General features: G+C 51.1%; 1 protein-coding gene across 28 annotated transcripts in view; it reads left to right on the top strand.

The window, feature by feature from the left end:
- PTK2 (protein tyrosine kinase 2) overlaps positions 1 to 21,167 on the top strand; it is a 258,384-nt gene that overhangs the window by 165,903 nt on the left and 71,314 nt on the right. For 19 of the 28 annotated variants that reach the window (XM_045049564.1, XM_045049561.1, XM_023248624.2 and 16 more), the window contains 3 exons: positions 1,233 to 1,263; positions 3,434 to 3,486; positions 11,503 to 11,640. The exons of 2 other annotated variants lie outside the window; for them this stretch is intronic. In XM_045049564.1, the coding sequence (XP_044905499.1) occupies positions 1,233 to 1,263; positions 3,434 to 3,486; positions 11,503 to 11,640 (222 nt within the window). Of the gene's footprint in view, positions 1 to 1,232; positions 1,264 to 3,433; positions 3,487 to 11,502; positions 11,641 to 14,234; positions 14,319 to 15,330; positions 15,349 to 21,167 lie in introns of all 28 variants that reach the window. 7 more of the 28 variants (XM_023248637.2, XM_023248638.2, XM_023248635.2 and 4 more) reach the window with 3 other exon arrangements.

The following is a 21,167-nucleotide window of genomic DNA, read 5'->3' as shown; positions in this document are numbered from 1 at the left end:
TTTCTACCAAATGAGGAATTCTTGGTATCTCTACCAAGAAGGAAGAGCTTCTTCCGAGGGTTGGAGGGTGTGAAGGCAGCATGCTGTGTTCAGGGAGATACGATATGCAGCCACAGAGAGCAGGGAACAGCGGAGAATGGAACAGGAGAGGCGGGCGACGGAGCTGCTGGGGCTGGCTTGTAGGGCAAAAGGCGGCAGAGAGATGGGGCATAGGTGGGCGGACACCCCAGAGAGGGAGACAGGGAGGTGTTGTGTGTCCCAGCAGAAAAAAACAGTGCTTCGTGGGACAAGCAGATGTGCTTAAGTTTCATCTTAAAAGCCATCGAGAGGGGCGCCCGACGGGCTCAGTCAGCAGAGTGTAGCTCTCGATCTCGGGGTTGGGAGTTCGAGCCCCACATTGCATGTAGAGATTGCTTAAAAATTAAATCGTAAAAAAAAAAAAAAAAACAAAAACAAAAAAAACGAGACACTACAGTTTTAAGCAGGGGAATGACTTGATGAGTTTGTACTTGGGGAAGATTATTGTGGTAGCGACTTAGGTCAGGGATGGAGTAGAAGACAGGATTAAGTTCAGTGCCTGTCAGATTTGTCCGCATAAAAGACATTAAACTGGGGACTGTGTGTGCTTCCTACTTCACAGAAGGAGGTTGAGGGGAAAGGGTCTCCCCCAGCCACCAGACGTAGCCCTTTGCCTCGCTGTGATGACCTCCAGGAACAAGTCACAGTGCCTGGAGCCGCAAGGCCCCAGGCATTGATGGGAGGTGACCCCCAGTAGAGGGCCCAGGTCGGGGGCTCAGGTTCCTGGGCTCTGGTGCATCAGCCCCTCTGCCTCTGCACAGCCCGAGGATTTGTCCTCCTTTTATTTGTGCTTCCCGTACAGATTTTGGTGTTGCGACTGGTGAGCGTTTTTATCAAAGTACAAAATGTCCTTTGGTGTAAGTCACATTGACTTTGACCGGAAGACAGTCTTCATCCTTTAGAGCTTCCTGGGAGGGATGTCTTTCTACCTCTGCTTTGTTTTGATTAGGCGGTACCTTTTAAACCGTATGCACCCCCGGTTGGTTTGTGTGTGTTATAAATATTGAAAATAGACCATGAAAACAGCATAATGACCTCCTTAATAAAGGGTTATTGCTAAATTCTGGAGGAAGACTTCTTCTCTGATTTCTGCACATAGTCTTTTCAAAAGAAATAGAAGGAACCTCATCTCTCTCTCTCTTTTTTTTCTCCAGAAGGTGAACGGGCTTTGCCATCAATACCAAAGTAAGTGCCCTTTGTGCATTTTGTCACTTAGTCGTGTTAGAGACCGTGTGGGTTCCATGCTTGATTTTCCATTTGCCTGAATAACCACATTTCTAGGTGTGCGACTAGGGAAGTAGAAAACCAGTATTTCCAGAAAGAAGTCAAATCAGCTGTCATTCTTGCTTACAAGGGATGTGTCCTTGGGCCGGCGAGCGGGACCCTGACCGCTCTCCTCTGCCGGCCACGCTAGGCTTGCTTCACCACTGCCCACCCTGTTCTAAAGCTGTGTTGAAGTTTTCTTAGTTACTGGAGTAGACTGTCCTCTCTCTACCTCTAGGCCATCGTAAGTGCTCTTCTCCCTCATGGTCCACTCTCCCTCCAGCCTCCTTGACCCCGCTCCACCCCTGCTCATCTTTCCGGGCTCATCCTGCATCACTCTCTCTAGAAACCCCCCACGATCCCCCAGTCCTGGAGAGCGTCCCCGTGTGCGTGCCCATAACACCTTCTGCCTTGCTGTAGTACTTCTCCCACTTGAAACATACTATCTTTTTGCTTATCCACGCCCCGTGGTCTTGTGGACGGCCAGGGTCACGTGGCCTTGCAGACCTGGCCCTGGAAAGCATGTGGCACGCAGGAGCCACGCAGTAGCCGTGCGGGTGAGTGGGGGGATGGCCGAGAGCAGCTTTGGGCTTCCAGGCCGTGTCTTCACAAACTCAGTGATATTTAACAGGTACTCAATGATGCCCCACATTAAGCCACAAACCAGTGCCCAGAACATCTTCAGATGTGGAAAGTCTGTTGAGATGACTGTGAGGGTTAAGATATGCAGAATCATAAACGTGGATATAAAAGCGGGTGAAGAAGGTAGTAGGTCAGAAGTGGTAACAGATGCTGTAGACACCGAACAAGTAAAGCAAACCTGAGAAGAGCGGAATCGCCCCGAGTCACAGAGCAGCAGACGCTGTGACTGCTGGTGCTCCGGAGGCGGCGGAATCCGCGCACTTGTGGCAAAGCTGATTCGCGGCAGCGCCCGGAAACGCGGCGTGGCCGAGGAAGCCCCCCCCCTCCCCCGCTGCTTTGGCAGCAGCACGTGGAGGCCGACAGTGAACCTGCTGTCGGGAGCACACGCACCCTTCCCTGCCGGGCGTGGGGTTCAGAGAGAGTTTTCCTGAGTCACGTAGCTGCAGTGGAAGAGAAACGGCTGATGTGTTGCACAGCAACTCTGATTCCACTTAGAGGATCGTTAGGTCTCAGCTACGTAGGGCATTCAGTCAAAGGAGCCCAGTCCCGTGGCTTTAGGCTATGATTGCTGATCATAGAGGCCACACAGCCGCCTGCGGGACCTTTCCAGCTCCCCAAAGGGATCGCCTCAGTCCCCATGCTTCCTAGTGTAGATTCTATGTACAAGACGCGTCTTCTGTTCAGTGCTTCTGTACTGCACGCTTGCGTATCTGGAGAAAGCCGTCTTCTGTAAAAACACGAGTCACTTTGGCATCTGAAGAGTCTGGGTTCCTTTTCTTTCTCTGTGCTTTGTGTTTTCCAAAATTTTTAAACGACCTACACTTGTATTTTTTAAGTGTTGCTAAAACATGTGGCCAAAATTTTATGTGTGTAAACATGCAAAACGCAAGTGTTGGTGAGCCATTTCACGAAACAAGCAAGCAGATGTTGAGCTTACGTTTTTTTTCAGGCTGTACATAAAAATACATATACGTGTACTATCTGCTTTCTTACACGCACTAAATTTAAGAAGGACCAGTTATACTCCAGTTTCTCAGATGACGTTTAGGAGTGCAGATTTGTTTTCCAGGTGTTTTTTCTCCTGGAGAAACCCTATAAATGTGGGGCGGTCCCTTGCAGTCTGGCATTTAAGTGTGAAATTTTACGCAGCCTGCTAACCACTGGCCAGCGAACGGTGGTGTTGTGCCAAAGCCACCGTCGGGAGTGGCTTTCTCAGCGCGGCTCAGCGTTCCTTCAGTTGTCCATCTTAATTCCTGCCTTGTAGACCAGTAAAGCGGTCTGACTCCTTTAAATGCCTCAGGTAGTGCAATTTAATCTTCTAAAAATCAGCCTTGAAATGTCTCCATGGGAAGCGGCAGCGTCCTGATTACAGGCGCTCCCTGTCTGTCGGCTCGGCGGGGGCTCGGCCTGGAGGGCGCGGCACTCACGGCTTTGCACCTCTCTGTTACAGGCTGGCCAACAGCGAGAAGCAAGGCGTGCGGACACACGCGGTCTCCGTGTCAGGTGAGAGGCTCCACCCGGAAAGCCCCAGACGGCGGCTGCCCCACAGAGCCTTGTGCAGACGTAGGAGCAGCCTCGTCTTTACTGCGGTCGGTCTTGCTAGAGCAGCTTAGAAAACTGAACGGTCTGACTACCCAGGGCTCCGTAACTTTACCATCATTGAATAGGTTTAAATGTGGCTCGCAAGTTTTCTTCAGATGAGACGTTTATGGATAATGTCAGATTACTTCCAAGACTGTATAGAATTCCAAGTTATTCTTCAGTTGTGATGTCGTGTTCGTTGTGTTTAGAGTGAATATTTAATTTTGAACTTGCCGTTATAATTTATCTTTGCAATTCAGAATGTAACAGAATATACTTTGTGTATTTATTGTTTTTTTGAGTTCAGGAAACGTGAAGTGTTTTTAAGTGGTTTTTGTCTTTCACAGTTAACATAAAGTGGTGTTTGAATATTGCTTTTTTGAAAGATATAGTTAAGATACTGGCACAATCAGTATGTTAACTATTTGCTGGTGTCATGAGTATGGTGTGCTTTCCTTGGTATGTTTTCAAAACATATGTGCCTTTTTTCCCCATTTAAAAATGTGGAAAAGAGAGGAAAGTAAGGGCAGGAAGCATCTCCTGTGGACCCACGTTTGCTGTCTTAAAATACATACACGATGGATACATACATCTGTGTGCACGTACGTGTACACGTGCATGGGCGCACATCTAGTCCGTCCTTGGCTCTGCGTTACATCTCTAAAATGGTAGCTTCCTAATAACTCCGGTGTCTGATGATCTGATTTAGAATAAGAAACCTAATTCCTATTAGTTTACTTTCCCTTGGGTTAATCTTCCCGAAATTTAGTTTTGTGCTTTTGCCCAGTCGATGACTGTATTCTTTTTTTCATGTTCCAGCTTACAAATACAATTGCTTACTTTTGATCGTGCACAAACACCCCACAAGCCCTCTGTCAAGAAGCGTTTGTGCCCCCGCCTCTATACACTTGGCCAAGATCCTCTAGTGATGAGCTGTGTGACAGATGTGTGTCAGAGCTCTGCTGTTTAAGAAATCATGGGCCGCTTCCCGACGAGGGGGAGGGCGTTTTGAGTACAGAGCTTGTACCCTGGGCCTGCGTCAGAAGCTGGTGGGCTGCAGGGCTGCCGGAATGTTCTAACACCACAGTCGATTGTGCTTGCATGCTGCCTTCCCCGGTGCTCCCTCCTGACCTGGCAGTGGCGCTGGGGCGCTCAGGGGTGCTCAGCATTTGCACCTGTGGGCCCGTCCTCGTCCAGGCCGTGGTGGGCGGCAGAGACGGGGCAGATGTAAACCAGGCCCTCAGGGAGTCTGTACTCTGTTTGGAGAGACAAAAGCCTGCCCGGTGCAAGGTGGTGAGCGTGGCGAAGCAGTCCGTCTGTGAGCAGGCCTGGATCCAGGAGAGCCAGCGAGCTGGGCGGCCCCGGATGTCGTGCAGGGTGTTGTGTGGAGCAGGTGAGGGCGGGCGGGGCGGGCCCTGTGTGCCTCAGCGCCACCCTCCGTCATCCTGCCGGCCCACGGCCCTTCCCGCTGAAGGCAGAGCAGAGGTGCCCCGTTAGGCGTGTCAGGACTCCACAGCCCAAGTGACGTAAAGTGGGGCCTCGCAGAACCTCCACGTCTCCTTTCACGTCTTGTTCCTTCTCCTGTTTTCCTAACCCCTTTGAATCAGGGTCCTCACTTGAGGCTTTGAACCTCTGTTGTTAGTGGCTGATCATCCTTGCACACCCGGGTCTTACCTCCCCCTCCCCCCCCCCCCCCCCCCCCCCCGCCCTTGATCGTTCTGCCTTCACACTTCCTTGTAGTTGTCCCGCGGCCCCGGGTCTGGCCTGGGTCTTCACGGTTCCCTCCTAATTGTCCCGCGGCCTTGGGTCTCTACCTCAGTCTCTTCTCCATGTTGATTGATTGCACTGCTGTCACACGTGTTTCATTGAAATTGGCAGCTCGCCACTCAGAAACTTGAGTTGTAATTTACAGTCAGTCAGAGTTTAGACTCGTTAGCTCAGCCCTCAGTGGCCTTCCCCCCACCCACCCGACATGTTGTTTTCCAGAAAGTGGGGGGCCTGCGCCCCTCCCTACCTCCTCACGGCTGTTTTCAGCCCACCTGTGCGGTCCCCTGGCCCGGACACTGTTTTCATCGTCCCGTGTCAGTCTTTCTGGTCCTCAGAGTCGGTGGTCCTGTTTCCTACGTGGCTGTCACTTTGGGCATTTACAGCTACAGGTGAAGAACAGTCCTCGCTGTCCAGGGATATTTAGCGACAGCACCGATGGCTTCGGGTTTCTGTTGACCCTCGGTCATTCCCCCTGCTGCTCGCCCACATCAGTGGGATTGGACCACGTCGGTGGGATTGGCGTGTTCATATCTTCCACAGAGGCTGAGGGGCCTGCCTCACACTTAATCCAGAAACTGTTTCTCCGATACCTAGAAAACCAGTACTGTTTGTACACTCCGAGGGTGCTTCTTTCCCTAGCAGCCTGGAAGCCCTACGGCACCCGAGGGAGAGATCCAGCTGCCCCGGTTCCTGCACAAGCCTGCACCTGCTGCCCCCACGGCGAGCCCGCTCTGCCTCCAGGCTCCCGGGTGAGGCTGCGGTCCAGCAGAATGCCAGCCATGAGCACGTGCTTTTGTGTCCTGCCATATCTCAATTAACCCGTGGCACACTCTGGCAGATGGGTGTTGTTCTGGTCATACATTTCCCACTTACGGTAATTCACTCAGCGAATAGTTCCAGACGCCGGGGTCTGATGGTGAAAACGAGGCCAGCCCTCTTCCCTTATGAGCTGACAGTCTACGGAGGAGACAGGCCAGACATGCCGGATTGAAATCAAGCAGTTAAACCAAGAGCCGTGAGGGAGAGGCTATTTAAAATTCTGGTCGAGGGGCTCCTGGCAGGGTCAGTCAGAGGAGTGGGCAACTCTTGATCTCACGGTTGTGAGTTCGAGCCCCATGTTGGGTATAGAGATTACTTAAAAACATTTTTAAAAAATAATAAAACTGGTGAAGAAAAGTATCTCTGAGCAGGTGATGCGTGGGCAGGTAACTGAATGAAGGGAGAGACAGAGCCGTGCAGACAGGGAGACGCGGTGCACTGGGCCCCGGAGCAGGAGTGTGGAGCACAGAGAACAGGAGAGGGCCAGACGATGCCGCAGGTGCCCAGACTCGGGAGCTTGGCCAAGGTCACACATGGCCAGCAGGCGACAGGACTCTCTTTACCAAATGTTCACTATAGTCTGCACGGCATTAAACCTTCACGTACCTTATCGTTCAACCCCTGCGACAGCCTTACAGGGTCTTGTTCATCCCCCCATTTCACAGATACAAGGAAGGAACAGTGAGGAAGTAAACGAACTTGTTCAGGGTCACGCTGCTTGAAATTGGTGGACCTAGGATTGGAACTCAGGTCGTCACTGCCCTCGAGGCTGTACTGCCTTTCAGTGCTCGTTTAGGGGAGTTTCCCTGCTAGATGATCTTTGTTAAGATCACAGTTGTAATTGATGTTGAGTATATGGAGAATTTATCTTTGAAATCTGGACAAAATTTCCTTATGAAAACAAACTTAATGTCGCCAAATGTGAAGATTAACCAGATTCTGAGGGCCAGAAGTAATTTTTTAGCCTAATTATTAAGTTTTTAGGAAACACGTGCCTGTTATAGAGCTGAGTTAGGACCCAGACCTGAGAGGCCAGTGCGTGCACGAAGGGGTCTGCGAGTACCGCAGGGAGGGGTGCGGCCTGCATCCGTGACAGGGCTTGAGCTGTGTGCGTGTGTGTGCAGAGTCTCCAGGAATACAGATATTTCCAAGGAAGGGCACTGAATACAGCTGATTTTGAAATGTGTTCGAAGGCATAAACTCTGGTTGTTTTCTTTGGATGGTTTTTATACTTCAGGGGCTGTTTGTGTTTTAACAACCAAGCCCTTTATCAAGCCATAAAACCTTATATGACCAGAAGTAGAGGGTCACATGTGGTGATGATGCCACCACATTATGAACAGGCTCCCGTTGGATGTTTAGGTTACTTATAATTGGACCAGAGATTGTAAAACAATTTTTCTCTTTTGTACCTCTGCCATGAAAACCAATGTGTAGTGACCCTTTTTCTGTCTGTGGAAATGTTCGGTTTCATTGTTTCTGCTGAGACCTATGTGATGATATTTTTTTCAGTATTTATTGCAACTTAAAAAAGTTTTTTAATGTTTTATTTATTTTGAGAGAGAGACAGCACAAATGGGGGAGGGGCAGAGAGGAGCAGGACACAGACTCCCAAGCAGGCTCCAGGCTCTGAGCTGTCAGCACAGAGCCTGACAGGGGGCTCGAACTCATGAACCATGAAATCTGACCTGACCTGAGCTGAAGTCGGACACTTAACCGACTGAGCCACCCAGGCGCCCCTTACTGCAATTTTTTAAAATTTTGACTTTGCAACAGATTCTTTTAGTTTAGTTGTTAATCATGCATCAGCGTTTCCTTTATTACTTTTAGGGTTTTCGAGTCTGTGACTAAAAGTTACCCTAAACTAAAATATATTTAACAAGTAGATGTTGTTTGCTTTCAGCTGCTTCCTTATAGATTCTACAATCCTTTTTATAAAATATGCAAAAGTAGCTTGTAAACTGTAAAGTTGTATAAATTGTAAGGTGGTGTGTATATAGTCCGTAATAATTATTGTACTTTTCTCTTTTCCTGTGGTCTCTGAAATACTAGGTCTGTCATTTATTCGTTGCTCTGTTCCAGCTCCGTAAATAGTACTTATTTATATACGAATGAGGCCCAGAGATGATGCCTGGTGCATCTGCGTGCATTATCTCGTTTAAACCTCAGGGCCGTGTTCCTCGTGCTGTCTCCACCTTACGGAGGGGACATTGAGACTCAGAGCTGAGGTGGCTTGGCCTGGTTCACACAGTAAGCAACAGCCTGATTGAAACCCACGACTTGGACCCCAAAACCCATTGTCTTCACATGAGATCACACTGAATCACTCAGAACTTAGTGATTTTCGTCTGTGGAAGGGACGGCTGTTTTGGGAGAGTTTGAGTGCAATTGCGTTTTAGCCTGTCTCCCCTCCCCCCCCCCCCCCACCTCCGTTGGCAACAGTAGTGTGGTGCTCACACTCCCTGACACTCTTCTGTTAAAGTTCACACCTGCCCTGTCTTCGAGTTTGAAAGCATTTCTTTTGTCTGGTTTACATGCTAGCTTCTATGCTGATAATGCCGTGCTTTACGGGTAGTCTCTGTCTATCGCTGAACCTTGACTTTTAACACTAGCTTTTAGGCATTTTTAAAAAGTCCCCTAATTTAAGAGTATTAGTGCCTAGTACACACAAAGTTAATTTTTGTACGTTAAATGCTCTGTGACGTAATCTGATCAGGCTGATGCTCCCGATTACTTCTATGTGCACAAAGTGGTTAAGTGTTGGATGGTATACCTGGCTTACTAGAAATTCTTCAGATTTCAGCGGTCATGAGTAGGGATCTATGATCAGTGTCGTGTTAGGAGAGACTTTTAGCCACTGAGAGGTTCACAGTTGTGTCTCACTGGGGTGGTCAGGACGGCTGATGGTGCTGTACGTGGATGATCGAAACAGCCCACGGTGCTGGCCTCCCCGCATCACCACCGTGAGGTCACTTGAACTCCCTTTGCCTCTGCTGAGATTTGGGCTGCTAGATCACCTGCCTGTCCTTTCTGTCTTCTAACGGAATTGAGAAAAATACTCTGGAGTCACACGGGTACGGAAACATCCACGATATACGTAAGAAGTAGTATCCAGAGCCAAACTGGCTTCCCAGTCCTGACCCTTGAGTTGGCCTTGACCCCTTGGCTATAGGCATGTAGAGGGACATGTATAGGCTCCCTGGAGGCAGCAGCCTGACACGCTTCAAATTCCAAACAAGCCTGCACGAAAGGCAGAGCAATAATGACTATGGCAACAGTTTAAACAGCGTATTCACAGGGCGCCTGGGTGGCTCCGTCACGTAAGCCTCCAACTTCGGCTCACGTCATGATGTCACAGTCCGTGAGCTTGAGCCCTGTGTCGGGCTCTGTGCTGTCAGTTCAGAGCCTGGAGCCTGCTTCAGATTCTGTGTCTCTCCCTCTCTTTGCCCCTCCCTCACTCACACTGTCTCTCAAGAAGTAGGTAGGTAGGTAGGTAGGTATGTAGAAAGAGAAAGAAAGAGAAAAGAAAAGAGAAAAGAAAAGAAAAGAAAAGAAAAGAAAAGAAAAGAAAAGAAAAGAAAAGAAAAGAAAAGAAAAATATTCACTTTTCCACACTCTTTCCAGGCCACACACATCTGTTCCCTTAGCCCTGTGCACTTGATTCCAAAATGGAGAGTGTGCCTGCCTTGTCCCTGGTCACCTCCACATAATAAGGGGTCTGCAGTACCTCATTAGAGACTTTGAATGAGAGTGTTTATACTACTGTTTGCTTTGCAGTTTGGCCGTGTTTGAGTGTAGCTGGTTCATGAACCTTCTTAAATCTTCTGGGTGGGCTTATTAACATAATAATTAAAAATCTTTAATCTTTAAAAAAACCATTACTAAAATGCAAGAATCCCATGTATCATCTTGCCAAATAGAAAAACAAATACTGCTCATGTCCAAAGGCCCTGTTATATTTTTTCTTCACAGAGAAACATTTTAAAAGAAGGCTTGAAACTTTTAAAATATAAATTCTATATCTTGACCTCCAAGCTTTCCCTCCGAGTTTTTAGCACGATGTAGCTGCATAATAATTGTGGAACTTGTTAAAACCCCACCACGTGGTTCGGGACAACACATTTGAACACATTTGGTTCCTACTAGAAAGGCCAGAAAACTGCCTTCTTCTTTCCCTTTATTTTCCCGTGTGTGAAACAAGGACTCTTGCCTTCCAAGTCAGATCCTGTTCTGTGTTTTCTTTTTGGAGCCTCATTAGGAATCCGTGGATCTTTAGCATCGTCAGGGGTAGGGGGCCCCCATGACCACCCGGGTTGGATGGTCGCCGGAGTTTGCCCACCCACACTATCTGCCCTGAAGGTCCGGCCGCTTTCCCTGTGCCAGCCCCTCGAGAAGCCCCACGTCGCCCCCGTCCCCATCACTCACGCCCATGGTGTGCCCTCTCCCGCTCTTCTCTGCGCCCCTGGTCACCCTCCCTGACCTGCGTGACCCTGTCCTGGGGGCGCCGCCGCCCTGCTGCCCTCCTAGCCACGGCCACGGTCTTCTCTCCGAGCTGTTGCTGCACGGGGACTGGAGGGGAGCTCAGTGTCTGAATCCTGGCTCGGCGCCCCCTGGCGCCCCCCGCAAGCCCCGGGTGATTCCTGTGTTGGTGCCGGGCGATCCTTCCAACCCCTGGCCCCTCTGTGTGGGGCTCCGGCCCTCCTCTCGCCTCCCCCACCCCCTGCGACAGAGCTCGGCACAGGAGGTGCTGCTGTTCCCCCAGCTGCTTCTGGAAATCATCCTTCCCTGACTTCCCTCCTGCCTGCCTCTCCACTGCCACCCCACCCTCCACACTTGAGGACCCCGGCTCTCTGTCTTGGGGCCTCTTCTCTGCTGCCAGTTGCCACCTCCGGGATCTTACTGTATTTCATGCCTTCATTATGCTGGTTACTCCCGAAGTGCCATCCCAACCCCAGAAGCGTCCCTGAGCCCTAGACTCTTGGGCCGACTGCTCTCTGGGGCCTCATGAGCCTCTCGTACTTCATGTGCTCAGAAGGGAGCCCTGACCTCCCCACTGAGCATGCGCCTCTCAGCCTCCTCTCAGTGGCAGCTCCTTCTGGCTGATTGGACCAGTCTTTGGGGTGCTTTGGGGTGCTTTGCTTCTTTCTCCTTTATAATCGGTCAAGTGGCACATCCTAACTGGCTCAGCGCTCAGAGTGTATCCAGTTCAGCTTTCTGTGCAGCTGCCCTTGTTCGCGTGCACCCACTCTGTGCCTGGATGGTTGCAGTAGCCTGGCAGTTCTTGCGCCCTTTGAAAGCTTCCCGGGAAGTCTTTGACGGTTAAGGCCAATCACCTCACTTCCTTTCTTACAGGCATCTACCCTGACGTCACTCACAGTGCAGCCAGAGCCCTGACGTGGGCTTCTAGGTCTGTGTCATCACTGGGAGCATTGGCCACCTCTCCCTCACCCCTCACTCTTTTGTCACCCTGCCCAACCTCATTGCTCCTCGGTAAGTGGCCCAGGCTCACCTCTGCAGAGCCGGGCCTGCCCTGCTGCTGTTTGCTGTGCCCAGATGTGTATACGACCCTTTCCCTCTGCTCCCGAAGGCTTTTTGCAAGTGACTCCTTCCGTGTTTAAAGTTGCAGCCTCACTAGAAAGTAAGTACGCCCAGCCCCCTTCTGTTCTGTTTGTCCCTGTAGCACGTATGTGTTGACACACCAGGTAATTTACCTTTTTGTTTACTGTCTTTTCCCCGAATGAGAACACAAGTTAAATAAGGTAGGAGTTGGGAAGCTAGCGTCTACATGGTGGGCCCAGCGCATGGCAGGTGTTTAACAAATGTAACTATCTTGTATAACGTAATGTATCTCAAATAAAGTAATTAGAAGGGTCCTAACAATATTTTTTTTTTAGTTTGTTGTATTTATTTTTTTGAGAGGGAATGTGAGCAGGCCAGGGCAGAGAGAGGGGGACAGAGGATCCGGAGCAGGCTCTGTGCTGACAGCAGAGAGCCTGACGCGGGGCTCGAACCCACGAACCATCAGATCGTGACCTGAGCTGAAGTCGGACGCTTAACCGACTGAGCCACCCAGGAGCCCCAACATTTTTAATGATGTGGGCTGATCTTGGTATCACTGAAGAAAAGGTATACAGTAAAACCTTGGTTTGCATGCATAATTCGTTCCAGAAACATGCTTGTAATCCAGAGTGCTTGTATATCAGAGCAAATTTCAAGAACCATTGGCTCAGTTGTGATCATGTGATGTACGACTCTTATTTCAAGACATCGCTTGTTTATCAAGTTAAAATTTATTAGAAATGTTTGCTCGTCTTGTGGAACACTCGTGGAACAAGTTACTTACAATCCAAGGTTTTCCTGTGCTTACATTTTTAAAAAGCTACTTGCCTTTTAAGTCAATGTAAAGAAGTCTCAGCCCAGTTTAGAAACAAGCAATGGGAACCTGGGAACAGCTGGCACTTCCATGGTGGCGGCCTCGTGCGTGTGGCCTGGGGAGTCCCCCGGGACCCTCTCCACAGCTCTTCCCTGGGAGAAGCCTCTGCTCCTGCCTCGTTTCCCAAATAAAACACAAACAAGTTTGGTAAGATTTTCAAGGTCAAGGAGTGAATAGCGGGGCCAGCATCTCAGTTCACATACACATTCTTTGTATTTTTTATGTTTCCATAATTTCACACTTGGAGAATGGTTGTGTAAGAGCAGTAAAATGAAGTCTCGTCTATTCTTTATTCAAATCCACTGTGTTTGTACTTTGGCCCACTTACTTTATCCTTCACTCAGTTTTCTTCCTTTGAACCGTTTGAAAGCCCTTGTGGACAGGGTGTGCCTTTCTGCCTATAAACTTTCCAACGTGTGTTTCCTAAGACCAAGGACATCATCTTAAACAATCACAGCGTAACTATCAAAATCAGAAAACCTAATAGTGATAGACTGCTGTTACCTTATCCACAGCCCATGTTCCTGTCCCACCGGGTAGCGTCCCATAGAGCTCTTAGGCCGGCCCCTTCTCCTCACCCCCAGGCCCGAGCTCCCGCCCGCCTGACAGAGGGCACTCAGGCCTCACACTGGACCCCGTTCTTAACCGAGGCACCGCAGGGAGCTGCACTCACGCTGCGGGGGTGGGAGGTGAGATGCTCGGTAATGAGGTTGGGGTCGCAGGGTACCCCGTCCGGTCTGAAATATCACATCATATGTTTCAGTTCCTCTCGCTTGTGTCCGCTAACACGGTGACACTGTCTGCAAGCTCTTGGCCATCGGTTGGTCCCCTGGCCTTTCTTGAGGGGCCCCTGTGGCCGTGCAGTTAAGTTTTGCATGTCTCCTTTGTCTTTTCTGTCACGCGTTATCACCGCTGCATCTCAAAGACCATATGTCCTTTGTTTTGACCTCGCTTTGACAGACGCCCGCTGCTTCTCCGCTCTCCTGTGCTGCGTGCTCCTGGAGGGCTAGGATGGGTAACGTGGGCCCAGCCGGTGTCTGGTGCAGAGAGGGCGGTCACATGAGTTTAAAGTACATGAAAGAGGCAGGCAGTCCCTAGGTAGGCGCTTTGCAGCCTGTGTGTCCAAACCTCCTTGCTGGTTTTTACGTTAAGGCAGTTTATTCACAGTGTGCACTTAAGGTCTGTGAGTCTGTGTCTTTGCTGAGGATTTGGGAAAAATCGCTCATAAAACTCTCACAAATCCGGATCTGCTAGTTTCTGGCAGTTTTTCTGTATGGCTGAATGTCCACAAGGTTCTTGAACTGTTTATCCGTCTTTGTTTTTTGTCTAGTCTCATTTTGTTTTAGTTTTGTTATTTGTCCAAATATCTATACCTTCACCTGGCTGGCTCTGCAGAGCTGGGAGACTGCTATGTCTGTCCAAAAGTTTCTGTATCTAGTAGTAATCTTTGCTAAAAGAAGAACTTGCACTTTAAAATGTTAATACGTTTTTTAAAACTCAAGCATAGTTAAAACGTGCCAGTAGTGAAATAAAAGCATTGCGATTTTGTTTCTGCTTTTATACATCTGCCTTAAAATGTAACCTAAGTTTCCTTTTGTACTGAATAATGTGTTTCTGTTTTTCTCTTCCCTCCTCTCGCCTCTTTGTAAAGGAGTCAGTCCCCGCCAGCATAAAGTTAAGAAAGCTAGGCGCTTTCTCCCTTTGGTCTTCTGTTCCCACGAGCCTTCTCCTACGGGTACTGCACTAGCTTGCGCCAGCTCCCACTCGCCCGTGCCGGCAGCGGACCTAACCCCACGCTCGTAGACCGTCCCGAGCAGAGTGGCCTGTGCTGGGTGTCCACGCTCGGTAGCCGTACGGGGGGCGACGGTTCGCGGTGACCGTCTCTGGGCTGCTGTCCAAGAGAAGACTTTTTGTTTGCCTGTTTGCCGGGGTTCCCACGCATGACAGGGCGAGGCGTAGCTTCCTGGTTTCCCTCCGGGGCTTGGTGTTCTGCCTCGGGGGCCGGCAGGTGCCTGGCCGTGCCCTGCGGGCCGACTGAGTTAGCGGAGTAGAGTGAGCGGTCGGGCTGAGCCCCGGACGGCTGCTCCTGCTCTGCTGGCAGGGGCTCTGGGGTGCCGCGGGGCAGAGGCAGCCGGGCCACTTGGATAGTGTTCTGGAAAGCAGAGATCGTTTGTTGTAAGTAGAACAGGAATTTCTCCAAACAACACTGCATAAATTTAAATGGAAACTGGACGTGTGGTACAGCGTACGTGCTGGGCCTGGCCTGTGGCCCCCGTGTCCTGGGACCCCCATGGCTCGCTGGGGGAGGCCCTCCTGGAGGAGGCGTGCCGAGGGCTGGGCCCCTGGCTAGCCTTTACCAGACTCATTAATGACTGGTTATTTTCACTTTTATCTGAGCGGATGCACATTCCCTTTGAGGGAGGTAAAGGCCATTTTTAGCATTTAACTGCGAGAGCCTGTAGGATTAATTTTGCTCGGTGTGGTAGAAAGCAGCTTTGCTGAACCGCTGTGTAACTTTGTATAATGTGTTGACAGCTTCAAACTCGCCATAATGTCCTTAAACGGAGTAAACACACTTTCTGCTGCAATCGCTCTTTTATCTTTCGAATGAGACCTGGGGGGTGAGTTTTTGTTTTCCTTGCACTTTGATTTACTTGTCATGTTAATAGTGTGTCTCCCTCTCTCCCCTCTCCCCTGCCCCTCTCCTCCCCACCCTCCCTTTCTTTGCATGCTACCTGGATCTGCAGATGAAATTAGTGGGGACGGTAATATTTATTTTCACATTTGTGTTACTAATATCAGAATTATTTATTCGTAAATATGGTTCAGTATTCAATGAAAGGCAGAATGTGGTTTTGATTCAGCAGAACAAGCGTGAAAAGATGATGCTGTGAACAAATGATCTCCTAAAAATTGTTGAGGGCTTTGCACTTTCTCTATCATGTGTCAGTGGTAAATTGGAGTTGTATATACACACAGTGAATTCTCTAGGTTTCCTTGTTCACTTTGGGTTTCAAGAAAGATTGTCACAATGGTACCACTCACAAGATTAGTCACAGTGGAAGACTGTCAATGATAGAGATCCCCACGGGATTTCCCAAATACAGCGTGTACACGTAACAATTTTAGTCTGGGAGTGGGTAGCAGAAAGGAAGGAGCGAAGCGAGATCTTTAAGAACCACACAAACTAGCGAGAGAGATACCGGCAACAGTGTCACGATTGTTCTTCAAGCAGTTGAGGGTAGCACTTAAGGAGCCGGAAGTTTGAAAGTCACATTTTGTGACTCAGGTTCCCCACTTCCTGTCTGCCTACATGAACCTTTAACTCTTCACACGAAACTCAAATTAGGGGGGAATGGCATTTTTCCTCGTGATGGAATGAGAGAATGCTTTCCCTGAAGGTTTCGTCTGGGTCATTTTCACGGTGGGATGGAGCACTTGAGCGGTGAAAGGTCTTAACCTCGCGACTTTGGGAAAGTGCGTCTGCTCCGTGCGGCTGACAGCACGGAGGGCCCCTCCTCGGTAGAAGCAGTCAGTCAGTGGCCGCTGCTGGCGTGGGGCCCCGTGTGCAGGTGCTAGACCGCGCGGCTCCGGGTGGGGTGTCGGGTGTCGTCGTGGCCGCGAGCCCGAGGGGGACCCCCGAGGCCACGGCTGCCGCAGGATGCGTGGCAGGAAGGAGGCTCCAGCCTCACGCTTCCTCCCACCCCCCACCCCATCCTGTCACCAGCGGCCTCCCTCAACGGGCCTGCGCAGACTGCTTTATGTCCCGCGTCTTCATCCACAAAGGTCTCAGTGGTTGTTGTGAGAATTACTGTGCAAACGTGTTCATGAACACGTGGTTTTTCCCACATCGTCTGTGTAAAGAACCCGTTCCCCCCACACTTGACCTTCCCAGTGCCGTGGGCCAGACGGGGCAAGTGTTACTGTTCCCGTCCTGCAGACGAACAAGCCGGGCCTTGAGGCTTTCGTCACTTGGGGGCGCACGCGCTGAGGCCCACGTGGCCCAAACCCAGCCCACCTCTTGTTCTTCCCCGGAGCTGAGGACGATTATTACTGTTTTGACTGAGTGGGGAAAAAACAATAGTATTTGTGGCATCAGAACCACGTCAGATTCCCATCTCAGCGACCACAAGTAAGAGCTTCTTAGAGCACGGCCGCCCCCATCTGCTCCCGCGGCTGCCGACGGTCACTTAACAGCGAGGTCGAGCAGCTGCAGCAGAGTCTAAAATGCACACCGTCCAACCCTTTCCGGAAATGAGCTGCCGAGCCTGGTCTGGGCCATGCAGCTGGTTGATATTAAGGAGCACGGTTGGGCCCTTCCTGGCTTCCTAGAAAAGAACTCTTCCCCTGCTGCCCAGTGCCTCTCGGCTAATGGCACGACTCCGTCCCCCGGGTCAGATAAGAAGCTGTGACACTGCTCAGTCCCACCAAATGGCCCAAGTAATCTTGTCCCCATCAAGGCGTTGCTCCGTGGGACTGATGCCACGTTCCAGCTCCCTGAGGGCTGACGGAAACCAGTCAGGGGAACAGGCTGTCAGAATTGCAGGGGTCCAAGCTGAGGCACGAACACCACAGGGGAACAGGGCACACCGCTGTTGGCCAGGCCGGTAGAGGAGGTCTGCCCCTCATTCCCATCAGAGATTGAGCAGGTTGCCCGCGTTTGAGAAGTTCGTGAGCCCGAGGGCTTCTGTGCGGCTTCTTTTATTGACAGCCACAGGGTGGTAGCCGTTGTCCACTGACACGCACTCCCCCGATTCCAGGCGGAGCCCCCTTTGCAGCGACCCCAGAGGCGTCAGGCTCTCTCGGTGACAGAGCATGAGACATCGTGCAGCCGTATCGTTTTCGACAGCAGCCTCACCTCTTGGGACCCTGCTCTAAGATGAGGACTTGGTTCTTTTCTCTCCTAATTACCGAGCTGTCAGTTTCTGTCCCTTTAACATGTCTCCCTGTCACTTTTATTTTACCACCTACCATGGTACCCAACCTTTCAGATTATAACGTACCAGGTTTGGGGAGTCTCCATTTTTAAAAAGGTTTATTTTGAAACATTTAATTCATGGGCCTGGTACCCTGAGACCATCTCCCCAAAACACAAGTCCCATTCTTGTGAACATCTGAACAGAGCTGTGCCGGTGTTGGGGGCGGGGGGGGGGGGAGTAGGTGGGAGTGTCCCTAAATGTTCCTAGAGGAGTAGTCCATAGTTTTGGAGCCTAAAGTCCCCAGGGACACTCAGCTGGCTCAGTCAGTGGGACATGCGACTCTTGATCTCAGGGCTGTGAGTTCGAGTCCCGCGATTTAAAAATAAAATCTTTAAAAAAGCAACCAAAGTGCCCATAAGCGTTGTGGAAGATCCTAGTGAGGCGGGCACTCTGCCCGAGTGCCGCTCCGCGTACCAGCCCACCACTGATTGGCACCGGGACCCGGGGGACCCTCACGTGCCCTGGGGGTCTCAGGTTCCTGTCCGCGGAGGGGGGCGATGGTCACATGGCCGGATAAGCAGAACAGTTTCTATCAGTGTCGGCCACGGACTGCCAGCATCGTCCGTAAGTGAGGAATGTGGATCTGGCTTCCCTGATCTGTGCCCAGATCTTGAACCTGCTTCCTGTTTTTGTGTTTGTTCTCCTTGTATCATGCCATTGTTTTGGGGGGAGGGGGGACGTGGACAGTTTCAGGCTGGCCTGCAGTTTCTCAGGGGCCCTTGAGCGTGTAAAAATACCTCTCATATCGGTATCATATTATCCCACAATCTTAAGACCAGAAACGAAACAGAGAGCTGGATCCATGTCAAGCGTTCCTGGAGAAGTATGCCCAGCGTCACGGCTGAAGGCTGCTGTGTGGACGGCCACAAGCAGAGGCTTGTAGGCCTGTGCGCCTTCAGCGGTGTCGACTCTGCTCCACAGGAACCGCCTCGTGGAGGACACAGACACTGCAGTAATGTCTTCCCTTACACCACAGCGCACAGGTGCCGTCCTGAGTGACGCCCAGATCGCTCTGATAGCCCCCGGGTTTCACATAGAATCCACAGAGCATCGAGAGGAAAAAATTATAGGCTCCTACTCATGGTTTTGTGAATTCATTAAAGGATCTGCAACTTGATTTTTCCCAGATCAGTTTTGTACACTGGCCATTTTATTTTTATGGCCTCAGATTGTCTCAGAGGTTGGAATCTCCGGTGAGACTTTTATAAAGAGAGGCAGTCCCAGAAGCCACTATAGTCCCACCGGGAAGGCCGACCGGGAGTCTCAGCAGGCAGGCACCCCTCAGCTGCCAGACCCCTTCCACAGAGCCCTCCGAAGAAGCACCCCCAGGGGCTCCCATTTTGTGACACGCCACTACGTGGCTCATTCTCCTGACGACCCCACTCTACACGCGAGGGCACAGCTAGGGCACAGCCAGGCGAGCTGCCCCTGCAGGATCGGCAAGCCGGGCACCGGCGCCACCCCCCACGGTCTGCAGCCTTGCACCGGCCACATAGCTCCTTTGCCCCAGCTTTGCGGGGTGTGTGGTCCCCTCACCACCTGAGGCCCCCTCACCACCCCTCTCTGCCCAGCCTGTATATGCCTGGCCCCTTCTCCGTGCCGGGCACCGTGCCGGATGCCGAAAATACAGCGGTCACACACACACCTGGGCTCCGCTCCCCTGGGCTCTCCGTCTGGAGGGGGACAGACAGTTGACAGGGGACCAGAGGACTGCCAGATCGTTGATCCTGATAGATGCTGAGGAAAGTAAACCAGGCAGCATGGTTAAGAGTGAGGGGGGTAGAGGGCAGGTTCGTTTGAGGCAGGGTCTCTGGCTTGGTGACACTTGGGCCGAAACCAGAATTGGCCGAGCCAACACGAGCCCCAGCCCCGTGCTGAGTGCTGGGTCGGAGGCCTGCTGTGACGTCACCGCGCGCCACGCCCTTCTCCATCAGGCGGGCGGTGTCCCCACAGCCACATAAGGACTCGGTGTCCGTGGTGGTGATTGATCCATGACGTCCCCTCGTGGAGCTCAGAGCCAAGTGCAAGGACTGCCGAAGCGCTCTGGTGACAGGGTGGCGGAGGAAGGCGTGTGGAGGCCAGGCGCCCGGCAGCTGTCCCCGCCAGGATCCTGCTGCCCCAGGGTCACCTCTGAAGGCGTGTGCTTTGTAGAGAAGGAGGAGTAAGGGTAGCGCCTGTTTGTGGAAATTCTGCCTCAGCTTTCTGAGGGGAGGGCATACAGTCGAGCTGGGCAAATTTTGGAGTAAAGGGAGAAGACGGATCCGCAAATGACATGCGTGTGACGTGTTGCCTCAGCTGTCCTAGCTGTTAGTGCAGAGTCCCCCTCCGCAAGGTCCTTTTTCTTAAAGTGCCCTAGTCACTCCCTTCTGTGCCCAGAGAGCATTTCAGCGTCCTTCATTAAGCCAGCTCACACAAAAGCAAAGCTGTGGGCCGAGGACGTGCCAGTCACCGAGAACAGGGTAAGAGGGAGAGGCAGAGAAATTAAGGAACGTGAGGTCTGGGTAGAGTAATCCTGAAGCGGTGTTACTTACGACACGTAAGAGTGTACAGATCACCCACCCTCCTTTCACACGGGACTTAGCAGTGGTTTACATTTACTAGGTGGTTCAAGGAGAACCGATCGGTTGACTTTGTTCTGCCAGCTCAGCCAAGAAATAAATTCTTCCAGGTACTCTTAGCTTTGGGCTCCGTCATTACCATGGCAACGTGGAACAACTGACGTCCCGAAGAACGTAGACTATATATATTCTCTCTCTCCTGTAATTTTAGTGTCTGAGTGAAGTAGTAATGCATGAAGGAAAGAGCTTTCAGCTCGTAGTTTCTCTGGGGCCAGAGGTGGTGCCTGGCCAGGTTCTCTCCCGGAAGAGCTCCCTTAAGAGACCAGCGAGCAAGTACGGCCCTCCTTTCCTGGCCCAGCAGTGGCAGTCCTTCTGCCCGGAGCAGCTAAAGGTTGCCCTCTTGACAGAAGGAGAAAACAGACAAGGCTTAAGTCCGCGTACGCGTTACTCAGGTGAGGGTTTTCTCCAAATGAGCTTCCCCCCATTGACGTGGCATCGGATTTCTAAGTCACTGTGTTACCAAGAGGAGTGAGTGGAAACACGGAAACGCCTTGACATCACCTCAGAAAAGAACTCGTTTTAATACGCTCTTTCTTCTCATTTCATTCTTTCTCTTAGATCTTTTACCCTTTTGACGTTAATGCGTAGTCTTCAGATATCTGAGTGAAAAGCGACGAGAGAGAAATTCCTGCGTTTCTTCCACCCTGAACAGATGAAATGCATGACCCGTGTCCTCAAACGTCAGGCCGCCATTTTTGCCTTCTAAAGGAGAGCATTGAGCTCATGCTGTAGAGTCTAATTATGAATGATGTCAGGTTCCCTGTTTTTGAGATACTTGTCTTGTTTGGAGAAATCCCGGGAGACAACAGTGGGGCCCAAACGTGCCTTTGGTGTAGATGAGAGAGAGTTGTGCAGTCAGTGCAGATGGGCGGCCTCAGATCGTGCGCATAGTTGCTCCACAGCTTTCTGTCATTCGCAAGGGCTCTCTGTGCGAGCTCTGTTTGCTCCCTGAGAAACAAGTCTGTGTGTTATAACAGATTGCACCAT

Source organism: Felis catus, chromosome F2 (genome assembly GCF_018350175.1).
Source record: "Felis catus isolate Fca126 chromosome F2, F.catus_Fca126_mat1.0, whole genome shotgun sequence".
NCBI lineage: Eukaryota > Metazoa > Chordata > Mammalia > Carnivora > Felidae > Felis > Felis catus.
The sequence above is the reverse complement of the archived record's forward strand: the minus strand, read 5'-3'. Positions and strand labels throughout refer to the sequence as shown.